The 11,724-nt window shown below is 60.3% G+C and overlaps 2 protein-coding genes across 2 annotated transcripts; one reads left to right on the forward strand and one right to left on the reverse strand.

The window, feature by feature from the left end:
• Nucleotides 1–19: 19 nt before the first annotated feature.
• On the forward strand, nucleotides 20–1,811 carry SYCN (syncollin). Its single transcript, XM_075917247.2, has one exon. It carries the CDS (start codon nucleotides 58–60, stop codon nucleotides 454–456), a length of 399 nt encoding a protein of 132 aa, XP_075773362.1. The 5' UTR covers nucleotides 20–57; the 3' UTR covers nucleotides 457–1,811.
• Nucleotides 1,812–3,757: 1,946 nt separating this feature from the next.
• NCCRP1 (NCCRP1, F-box associated domain containing) lies at nucleotides 3,758–10,172 on the reverse strand. The gene is made up of 6 exons (XM_075917218.2): nucleotides 9,757–10,172; nucleotides 8,337–8,405; nucleotides 7,907–7,994; nucleotides 5,558–5,653; nucleotides 4,726–4,867; nucleotides 3,758–4,386 (listed from the first exon to the last, which is right to left on the reverse strand). The coding sequence occupies exons 1-6, from the start codon at nucleotides 9,950–9,952 to the stop codon at nucleotides 4,249–4,251; spliced, it is 729 nt and encodes a 242-aa protein (XP_075773333.1). The 5' UTR covers nucleotides 9,953–10,172; the 3' UTR covers nucleotides 3,758–4,248.
• Nucleotides 10,173–11,724: the final 1,552 nt, after the last annotated feature.

Below are 11,724 nucleotides of genomic sequence, written 5' to 3' on the forward strand. Positions count from 1 at the left end.
CTGGGGGCTCTATAAACGGGCCCTGCCACGGAGGTTCCCCACATCAGTCCCGGGACGATGGCCGCCACTCAGACCCTGCTCCTCCTTCCCCTGCTCCTGGCCTCAGCCTGGGCCCAGTGCCCGGCGCCAGCGGACCTGAAGAACGCGGACGGGAGCAAGATCTGCGCCCAGCTCTACACCGACAGCAGCCCCTACTACGCCCAGTGCTGCGGGGGCAGCGTGCTGCAGGTACAGCCCGGCGACGACGTGCCCTACCTGACGCTGGCCTGGATTAACAGGGTCTCCTCACTGGTGGTGGCACCACGCTGCGAACTCAACGTGTGGTCCAGGCTGGGGAAGGAAGGCTACACCCGCAAGTTCAACAGTGGGATAGTGTATCGGCTGGAGGAGCTCAAGAAGGGGCTCTTTGGGAACTGGGACAACTCCATTTCTGCCTACTACTGCAAATGTGCCTGAGGCAAGGCTGGGACAGAGGCAGCAAGACCAAGAACTGGCCCCCACTGACACCTGACCTTCCACTGGGCCACGCCTGTATCCCACTGCTAACACCAAACCTCCAGTCGGACCAAGCCTTCATCCCACCGCTGACACCTGACCTTCCACTGGGCCATGCCTGTATCCCACTGCTAACACCAAACCTCCAGTCGGACCAAGCCTTCATCCCACCGCTGACACCTGACCTTCCACTGGGCCATGCCTGTATCCCACTGCTAACACCAAACCTCCAGCCAGACCAAGCCTTCATCCCACAGCTGACACCTGACCTTCCACTGGGCCACGCCTGTATCCCACTGCTAACACCAAACCTCCAGCCAGACCAAGCCTTCATCCCACAGCTGACACCTGACCTTCCACTGGGCCATGCCTGTATCCCACTGCTAACACCAAACCTCCAGCCGGACCAAGCCTTCATCCCACCGCTGACACCTGACCTTCCACTGGGCCACGCCTGTATCCCACTGCTAACACCAAACCTCCAGCCGGACCAAGCCTTCATCCCACCGCTGACACCTGACCTTCCACTGGGCCACACCTGTATCCCACTGCTAACACCAAACCTCCAGCCGGACCAAGCCTTCATCCCACCGCTGACACCTGACCTCCAGCTGGGCCAAGCTCTTATCCCACCACTGAGACCAAGCCTCCAGCCACGCCAAGCCTTTATCCCACAGCTGACACCAAACCTCCAGGTGGACCAAGCTTTTATACCAGCACTGATACTTAATCTCTAGCCAGACGGCCCGCATCTCTGACTGCAATAGCATTCAGCACTTGCACCCCACTGTGCCGTCCACTTCTGTGAAGACCTATCCCACAATGCCTGAGTGTGCACTGCCAGCAAACAGCACCATGGATTTTTTCCACCTCTCCAGCTTCCTCTGTGGCTGAGGCTTCTGGGATGGCGTTAGCCCAGCTCTCGCAGGTGCGCTGTCCTTGTCTGATTTGCCAGCAAAAAACCACCAGTGGAAAAGTATTGGGAAGCAGCGTAGCGCAGCTGGTAAATTCCCCTTGAAATCTGAAAATCCCTTTGTAGGGGCTGTATTAATTTGAACTTCATGCCGCACCCAACATGCTCTGGGTGGCACTAAACACCAATCAGCTGGTATTAATGGATACATCACAAACTGCACCTTTTAGCTGCTGGGAGTCACCTAATGCAGCATCCATTTAGCATCCAGAGAGGTCAGCTGCTCTACTTAGTACAGCCAAGTGGCTGGACATCTTCAGGCTGATTTACCTCCTGGAACCCTTCTCAGCCCCTGTACCTCAGCTGTGATCACACCTTGCCTTGCAATAAATGTAACTGCAGTGATGAGACAGTACTAGTCATCACTAGCTCGTCCCACAGCAGGCTGGGAAGGAGGGTGGTGCCATGGTCCCCATCTCACGCATGGGGAAACTGAGGCCCTGGAGGTTTTTCGCCTTCCTCTGTAGCATGGGGCACAGATCACAGCTGGAGGATTCTCTGCATCTTGGGGTCTTTAAACCATTTGAAGGCTTCATTATCTGAGCTCTAGGTGAGAGGATTATTCCAGGAGGGGGTGGGTGATTCTGTGGCCTGCGTTGTGCAGGGGGTCAGACTAGATGATCGTAATGGTCCCTTCTGACCTCAAAGTCTATGAGCTTGCTGGGCTGCCTCTCTCATTTGCTCCTCAGCCTGAATTTACGTGTCTGAGCCCCTTCCAGTGAATGTATCCTCCTGCAAGGCAGGGCAATGCTAAGATCACCTTTGTACAAAGCAGGGGAAACTGAGGCACGAAACAACTCAGGCCGGGTCTGCGGCGGGACGCGTTGGCAATGTTGCTTGGGAGAGCAATTGCTGGGGGTGGCTTCTAGAGCAGCAAAGGCTCTAGGACCCGGGCAGTGGTAGCAGCACTAATGCCTTTTCCCAGGTGCTGCGCCCCTTTCTCACTCCCTGGGGACTGTCTCCAGCAGTGGTGGCAAGCGGCGGAGGCACCGTTCAGTACAGCCGCCACTGGAGCCCCCCACCCAGCTAGGCTGCACGAATGCCCCCACAACGCACAGAGAAAGACACCAAAGCCAAACCCTCCCCACGTGGTACCCTTGGAACATCCCCTCCCTCTCGCACCCCTTCCTTAAGCAGTACCCGTTCGCTCATTGGCTCCCCACGGCAAGCGGAGAAACACCAGCCCTTGCCCCCTGGGCCGATGTACCCAGCCCCCAGCCGGCGTTCGACTGCGGAACAGCGAGCTAGCTGCCACGCTGGGCCCACGAGGCAGCGTTTAGGCCAAGCGATGGTCTCACCATGCTGGCTATCACGGCTCCTAATGTGCCGGCTTCTCCCTGGACACCTGGGCTGTCCCCTCTGCGGGTGTCTTCACTGGTGGGGGGCAAAGCCGGGACCCCCTGTTACTTCATACCCTTGGGCCAGTCGCTCGCTGGGCTGCAGAGCCCCAGTGCTCTTTGCAAGACAGACACTGCAGGGCTGGGGCGCCCCGGCTGGACAAGGGCTGCACCCCCTGGGGCTGGTCACCGCCCCCTGGCAGTGAATCCGGGGCCACACCCCAGGGAGCCCGGCCCCTCACAGGCTCCAACGGGATGCGGCCTGAGCCACAACGTCTGTCAGGCAGCCAGGGCCCCCCTAGCCAGACATGAGCTATGCAGCTGCATAGGGCACCCGAAAGTGTGGGGCCCCAAAGCTTTGGGGGCCCCCATGCTCGTCTGCCTGGGGGTCTGCCTCAGCTGGTTCCTCCCTGCCCCCCCCAACCCCCACCCCAGGCTGCTCTCTCCTGTCTGCTCCGGGGCTTCTCCCTCCTCCTGCCTCCACGGGCATGTCACACGGGTGTAGCTTGGGGAACCTGGGCAGGCTGCACCCCTCAGAGTGCGGCCCAGGCCAAAGTGGCATGCCCAGGAGACTGAGGAGGTCTTTAGTGAAAGCCCTGAGCACCAGACACTGATGCAGGGATTGTTTATACAGGGATCCTTCATCAGGTACACAGATGCAGCTGCCTCTGGGGTGGGGCACAGTGACTATAGAGAGAGCCTCTCGCCCAGCACAGTGATGCAGGCACCTTAGTGGTGGGGCACAGCAGCATTTAACACAGGGATCCCCTGTCTGGAGTCGAGATGCAGCTACCTCTGGGGTGGAGCACAGCAGCTGTTTATACAGGGAACCCGCGCCCAATGCTGGGTTGCAGCCACCTCTGGGGTGGGGGTAGCACTCAAGAACCACTTGCTTTTGCATACCACAGGGGCAGGAGGAACTGGAGATAAGGCAAGTAAACAGGCCGTAGGCTCCCAGAAAACACCAGACAATCTTTAATGCCACTACCCAGGTCACACCTCAAATGTAGGTCCCCTGAAAGTTGCAACAGGGGAAACCGAGGCACATCCCTGCAGCGCCTTGACCCAGTGTCACAGACCAAATAGGAATCAGACGTGCAATCCACGGACCCCAGGAGTCCTAATAACCCCTCCCATTCTCTAACACCTAGATCCCACCGCCCCCACCCCTCCAGAGACAGAAATAGATTCCCAGGATCCTGGCTCCCAAGCCCCCCCATTGCTGTAACCACTAGCCCCACTACCTATACGAATGGCTTCTCTTGGGAGCTATCCAAGAAGTCAGGCTGACCTGACAGGCCTCTCACAGTCCCAGCTTTGCCCCCCAGCACGGGGCAGCGAGCCAAGGACAGGACTCTCTTCCCGCAGTGAATTCAGCTCTGGCCTTTGAACAGGAGGGATTGAAACGCACCCTGCCCCGCACCCCGGCTGCCAGCCTGTCCGTCAGTCCCGCAGCTGCACGGAAACGCTGCTGTCCGTCACTCGGGTGCGGCGCCAGCCCGGCGTCTCTGCGTCCAGACTCCGGTGCTGGAAATGGACATAACGCACTCCCGGGCCGTAGTCGTGGAACACGTGAGCCACCTTGGAAAGGGCAAATCACAGGGGGCTGAGCCCACAGGCCCCAGGAGACACCAACTCCGGCCCAGCACCATGTCTGCCCCACCCCAGTCCCAGCCGCCCTCCCTCCCATCCACCCACTGCTTTGGTGGGGCCCACGCCCCAGGGACCAATCGGTAATGTGTGTGATACCGATTAGTGCCTCAGTTTCCCTCAAGTCATGGCAGTTGTGGGCCTGCCTTGGTGGGCCCTTGGGGGTCTCCTGGGACATAGATCAGATCCCATGTATCCAAGACACCCCACCCTGCTACCCCTGAGCTGCAGGGCTCCCTGGGCAGGGGGAGGGGCGTCACATCTCCTTACATGGCACCAGTTCTTCTTTTCCTGGGACTTCCCATCCTCGGGACCCTCGTGGTGGAATTCCTGCAGGGATGTCTGGCCATCGGCAGCCAGCAGCCTGGCGTCCAGCTTGTACACAACCTCAGCCAGCCGGCTGTCCTCGTACCTGCGCCGGAGGGAGGGAGTGAACGGCCCCAGCCAGCTGCCAAGGTCTGGGGAGACCGGGAGAGCTGAGCTCCATTACAGCGGGTGGGGGGAAAGGACACAAGAAATCCTGGTTTTCACTGGTGGCCTGTGCAGCCCCAATCCAATTGTGACTACACGGGGCCACGGCTCAGACCCACGCCCACGGCCCGTCCCGGGGGCATACCACGAGGCAAAGCCTAGGCCAGAGTGGGGGAGGGAGGAGGCAGGACTGGCCTCAGTTCTGGGTGGGGGAGTGGGATGTAGTGGTTAGAGCCGGGTCTCCCCCTCCAGCTCTGGGAAGGGAGTAGAGTTCAAAGGTTACTGCAGAAAGGCTGGGGTGTCAGGACCCTGGAATTATTGCCGATGGGGAAACCGAGGCATGAGAAGGGACCTAATCTGCCCACAGTGGCCCAACATGCTGAGCCAGGAATGGACTCAGGTGTCCCTATTCCCAGCCGAACGCCCTTCCCACTGCCCCACGGTCCTTCCCGCCCCACAGCTGGGAGAGAGCTCTGCACCCCGTTCTACCCAGCCAAGGCACTGCCCCACAGCCCTGGCCAGCACCCCCACGGCATCCAGTTCTGGGCTCCAGGTTGGCACCATGAGCTGGCCTGAGCCTAGGGCTCCAGGCACAGGGGAGGCAGTGACAGGTGCGCACTCAGAGCCATACCAGTCCATGACGGTGATGTTGGGCTGGTAAGAGTCCAGAAGCTCCTCCCACAGCCCCTCCGACAGCAGGTCAACCCGCTGCTCTTTGATGCACCAGCTGCAAGAAAGGGGGGAAGGGATCAGGGGGAGCAGCACAGCTGGGAACCGCAGGGGAGAGCATGCAGGGTAGGGGGCATCTTTCTGTCCCGTGTAGCACAGGTGCAGCGGGGCTCCTAGGTGCTACCGTAATGCCCCTAATAGCAATAAAAAGGTACCACCGCGGCGCAATCTTGGGCCATGACTGGGGCCCCTTGAGGATACCGTAATGCCCCTAATAGCAATAAAAAGGTACCACCCCGGCGCAATCTTGGGCCATGACTGGGGCCCCTTGAGGATACCGTAATACCCCTAATAGCAATGAAAAGGTACCACCCCGGCGCAATCTTGGGCCATGACTGGGGCCCCTTGAGGATACCGTAATACCCCTAATAGCAATGAAAAGGTACCACCCCGGCGCAATCTTGGGCCATGACTGGGGCCCCTTGAGGATACCGTAAAACCCCTAATAGCAATGAAAAGGTACCACCCCGTCGCAATCTTGGGCCATGACTGGGGCCCCTTGAGGATACCGTAATGTCCCTAATAGCAATAAAAAGGTACCACCCCTGGCGCAATCTTGGGCCATGACTGGGGCCCCTTGAGGATACCGTAATGTCCCTAATAGCAATAAAAAGGTACCACCCCGTCGCAATCTTGGGCCATGACTGGGGCCCCTTGAGGATACCGTAATGTCCCTAATAGCAATAAAAAGGTACCACCCCTGGCGCAATCTTGGGCCATGACTGGGGCCCCTTGAGGATACCGTAATGCCCCTAATAGCAATAAAAAGGTACCACCCCGGCGCAATCTTGGGCCATGACTGGGGCCCCTTGAGGATACCGTAATGTCCCTAATAGCAATGAAAAGGTACCACCCCTGGCGCAATCTTGGGCCATGACTGGGGCCCCTTGAGGATACCGTAATACCCCTAATAGCAATGAAAAGGTACCACCCCTGGCGCAATCTTGGGCCATGACTGGGGCCCCTTGAGGATACCGTAAAACCCCTAATAGCAATGAAAAGGTACCACCCCGTCGCAATCTTGGGCCATGACTGGGGCCCCTTGAGGATACCGTAATGTCCCTAATAGCAATAAAAAGGTACCACCCCTGGCGCAATCTTGGGCCATGACTGGGGCCCCTTGAGGATACCGTAATGTCCCTAATAGCAATAAAAAGGTACCACCCCGTCGCAATCTTGGGCCATGACTGGGGCCCCTTGAGGATACCGTAATACCCCTAATAGCAATGAAAAGGTACCACCCCGGCGCAATCTTGGGCCATGACTGGGGCCCCTTGAGGATACCGTAATGTCCCTAATAGCAATAAAAAGGTACCACCCCGGCGCAATCTTGGGCCATGACTGGGGCCCCTTGAGGATACCGTAATACCCCTAATAGCAATGAAAAGGTACCACCCCGGCGCAATCTTGGGCCATGACTGGGGCCCCTTGAGGATACCGTAATACCCCTAATAGCAATGAAAAGGTACCACCCCTGGCGCAATCTTGGGCCATGACTGGGGCCCCTTGAGGATACCGTAATACCCCTAATAGCAATGAAAAGGTACCACCCCTGGCGCAATCTTGGGCCATGACTGGGGCCCCTTGCGGATACCGTAATGCCCCAATAGCAATGAAAAGGTACCACCCCGGCGCAATCTTGGGCCATGACTGGGGCCCCTTGAGGATACCGTAATACCCCTAATAGCAATGAAAAGGTACCACCCTGGCGCAATCTTGGGCCATGACTGGGGCCCCTTGCGGATACCGTAATGCCCCAATAGCAATGAAAAGGTACCACCCCTGGCGCAATCTTGGGCCATGACTGGGGCCCCTTGCGGATACCGTAATGCCCCAATAGCAATGAAAAGGTACCACCCCAGCGCAATCTTGGGCCATGACTGGGGCCCCTTGAGGATACCGTAATGCCCCAATAGCAATGAAAAGGTACCACCCCTGGCGCAGTGGGATCTTGCTTTATAACTGGCGCTCCTGGGCGCTGCCCTAAGGCAGCTAATGAACAATGCTAATGCTGTTGATAGAGGCAGCTGGATTCCAAGTCGCCCTGCGGCCCCCTCAGGGTGGCCGGCACCAGGGCTGCACTAACCCGATGCCCACCCAACTCCTGCCCTCTGGATCACACCCAGGGAGGCGCACACCCGGCTCACCCGCTTGAGCTGCTTGGGGGGTAGGGGCCCCCACTTCAACGGCTCAGTCACCAGTAGCCACCTGCCCCCCTCATCCCTGGGCAGAGCCCCAGGCAACTGCTCACCTGAAGCACGGATCCCCAGAGCCAGGCTTCCTGACGCCCGCCTTGGGAGGGAGCTGCTCTGTGCTGATGGCCCAGCCACTGAAATTACCTTGGGAAGAAGGATTATAGGGAGAGTAAAAGCTGCAGAGTGAAGGGAGACTTGTCCCAGAAGCCAAGGGCACAAGAAATGCAGCTGACTCTGGGGTGGGATGTGGCAGCCGTTTATACAGGGATCCCTGGCCCGGAGCTGCGATGCTGCTGAGTCTGGGGTGGGACGTGGCAGCTGTTTATACAGGGATGCTGCTTCCCCCAGGAAACCAAAGAGCACCTTGCTAGCCCCACCGAGGAGGCTGTGAAGCAAACCGAGAGCTTTCCTGCCTGATTCTGCCCCCCGCTCCCGGACACGCATCCTGGCAGCTCCTAGGCCCAGGCTCCCCTTCCCAGCACTTACCCAAGGACTCCAGCGGTGCCCGGGGGCTGTTGGGAGGCAAGGAGGGAGCTGGCTCTGAAATGTTCACACCTGACCAAAGAACAAAATAGACAAGTCACCTCCCAGCTTAGGCACCACCCATCAGGATCAGAGACACGCCTCCTCCCCCTGGCTGTTTCTCAGTGGTTAGCGTCAGTCAGGGTGCCTGGCCTGTAGCTCAGTCCATGAGGAGATGGGGACTAGTGGGTAGAGGGGGACTGCGAGTCAGGACTCCTGGCTTCCCTGTGTGCCTTTGGTCAAGCCACTTCCCTGCTCAGTGTCTCGCTTCCCCCACAAGGGGAGCAGCTGGGGTGCTTGGGGCTGGAAGGGGCCGTGGGGGGAAGAGCCATTTGTAAGTGGGGGAGGGACAGGAGGCAACAACGCTGATTCATCAGTCCTCTGGAGCAGTCTGGGAGCAGCTGCTCCGATGGCCCCGGGGGCTGCGACTGGCATGGGAGCTACATTCCCTCTCCTCCAGAGAGCTGAGCTGGCGAGCTCGGGCAGGCTCCAGCGCCTCCTCCCCTGCCACGGACCATGTTCAGCAGAGGCCTCCCTAGAAATGGGGCTGCCTTTGGGGTGCAGGAATGAGAGACGGCAACACCCTCAGGGGCCCACAGCACAACTCCCACAGGGAGGAACATCGCCTGAGAGGCAGCTGCCTCTGGGGTGGGGCACGGCAGCCATTTATACAGGGATCCCTCAACCAGCAGTGAGCTGTGGCTGTCTCTGGGGTAGGACGTGGGGGCTACAAAATCCCTCCCCCTGCACTGACAATCAGCTGCTGCTGGGGTGGGCGGTGACAGCTGTTCACACAGAGCTGCCTCCGAGGTCTGGTGCAACAGCAGAACTGCCACCCAGTGCAAGCAGCTCTGGGGAGGAGCACAGCCGCTAGGGACACAAAGCCCTCCCCAGCTTCGATGCAGCCACCTCTGCAGAGGGGCAGGTGCTGCGCAGCCCTCCTCTGTCCGGGTGGGCAGGGACTGCCTTTCCCGTGCTGCAGCCCCGGAAGTGCTGCCGTTCGGACCGGTTCCTGGAGTGAGCGAGGCAGGAACTCCCCAGCAAGTCAGGCTCCCCCGGGCACATTCCGGAGCCCAGGGTTGGGGATCTCGGAAAACAGCTCCAGCGAGTGTCCTCTGGGAGGGGAATCTCCCCACAGCCCCGCAGTCCCTTTATCACCCGCTCGCCCCTCCTCAGTGCCCTCCCCTGCCTGGCTGGCAGCCCTGGGAGCTTCTCAGGGCAGAAAACGCAGGTCTGTGCCTGCAGCCCCTGGGGCGCCAGGCCCTGCCAGTCCCCACCGGACACTTGCACCTTCCCCCACCAGCCTGGGCTGACGGGCCAAGGAGGCCTGGAGCAGCAGGGGGTTGGCTGGCTGGGGGGGGGGGGGGGGGGGGACAGAAGTTACCTTCAGGGTTGGGGCTCTGCAGCAGGTTCCTCTCGAAGGGCTTGCGCTCGCACAGGCTTTTCCAGTCGGGGGCCTGGGGCAAGGGGACCCCCCTGCGGCCCAGCTCCCAGGTCTCTTCGAACTGCTGCTTCCAGTTGGGCTGCTGCACCTCAGGGGAGCGGGGCACGGCCTGGGCCCGCAGCTGCTGGGACGCCATGGTGCAGGTGTGCAGGGCTGGCAGGGGAGCTGGGATTCCTGCCTGGGCTGCCCCACCCTGCCCAGGGGAGGAGGAACAGGAAGGGTTGTGGGGCAAGCCCCAGGGTGGGGGATCCAACCGTGCGAGGGGGCGGTGATGACACGGGCTGTGGGCAGGCCTAGCACGTACACAGGTTGTGCAAGACACTGAGACGTGGCTCCCAGGAGAGCCCTCGGCTCTGTGGGGCCAGCTGCTGCCAGTCCCTCCCCCCTGCCTGCAGCCCCAGGCGCCCCCCAGCCCTGCTGGCGCTCCACACTCCCACCCTGCAGCCCCCGCCAGCCCAGCCTTGGGCTCCCCCACCACAAATCTCCTCCCAGAGCTGGGAAAGGAACCCAGGAGTCCGGCCGCTGCCACCCCCATTTGCATTCCAGGAAGAGGAAGGGCCTGGTGTGCTACTGGGACCTGTCCCAGCGCCCGTCAGGCAGGGGCTGAAACTACCCAGCTCAGGGACCAGACCCAGCCCATCAGAACAAAGGGAGCCAGGCACCCGGACAGGCCGGGCCGGTGCCTCCTACCGTCTCTCCCTTGGCGAGGAAGGTTCCTGCGGGCGCAGGGCCCTTGGGGCGGCTCCCTCCCGCTCAAACCAAGGGGCAGCCATAGACAGCGGCATCCGTGTTCCTAGTGGCTTTCAGCCCCCTTGCCAAGTGCTCCATGCCAAGATGCGGCCAGGGCGGGGGCAGAGTAACATGGCTCATCCAGCAATCCCTGGGGGGCCAGCAGCACCAGCGGGGGGCCCCGAGCTGAACCCCACTGGCAGCCACTGGTCCTGGGCCACACACGGGGCAAAGCGGGGGCCAGGCCCTGTCTGACAAAGCCCCAGGATCAGTGTAACCCTCCTCTCCCCAAGGCCAGAGGACAGCTGGCTACATGCAAGGGAGCAGCTGGGATACAATCAACGGGCTAAGGGAGGGGACAGTGAATGCAGGGGAGTGGGGGGAGGCAGAGTCTGGGAGCCCTGTTCCTCCACAAAGGGGGAGACGGGGCTGGGCGATCAAGCTGGAAGCCCCCTTGCCCTCCAGCAGGGGAGCGGGAGTTGGTGAGGACGTGGCCCGTAGGGCAGGGTGACAGTCCTAGCCCAGGCCTACAGCCGGCTCAGCATTAAGGGGGGCAGCCCTCACAGGCAGCAGCTGGAGCTGGACATGGGGAGAGGGGACCCTCTGCCTTTCTGAGCCTCCGGTGCCTGCAGCCAGGCAGGAGGCCAATTCCCTTCCCCACTTCCCCCAAATTTCAAGCAGCTGCCTCCCCAACCCAGGCCAGCAAGGGGCAGCAATTGGCTCTCGACAGTCTTTGGGTGGAGTGTAGGGGCACAGGGGTGGGCGAGGGGTGGAGCAGGGCGTGTTAAGCAAGGACAAGTGGGGGTGTAACCCCACCCCCACTCAGCTCCTCCCCTGTACAAAGCCAGGCATAGGAGAAGAGGGGTAGGCAGCTTGAGTGTTTTAATTAACATCTTGGCTCATGCAGAGCCCCCCAGGACCCACTGCACCCTCCTAGCACACAACCCCAGCCCTGCAGCATCGGGGGAGGCATCCCCCCCCCCCCTTATAAATACATCAAAGCAAAGAAAAACAAACCCAGTCAATAAATACAAACCTAAAACAATCAACCTTGTGCAAAACCCACAGCAGGGCAGCGTGTGTGTGTGTGTGTGTGTGTGTGTGAGAGAGTGTAAGTGTGTGTGTGTGTGTGTGTAAGAGTGTAAGTGTGTGTGTGTGTGTGTGTAAGAGTGTAAGTGT

Source organism: Pelodiscus sinensis, chromosome 18, assembly GCF_052426305.1.
Source record: "Pelodiscus sinensis isolate ZL-2025 chromosome 18, ASM5242630v1, whole genome shotgun sequence".
In the NCBI taxonomy this organism is placed as follows: Eukaryota; Metazoa; Chordata; order Testudines; family Trionychidae; genus Pelodiscus; species Pelodiscus sinensis.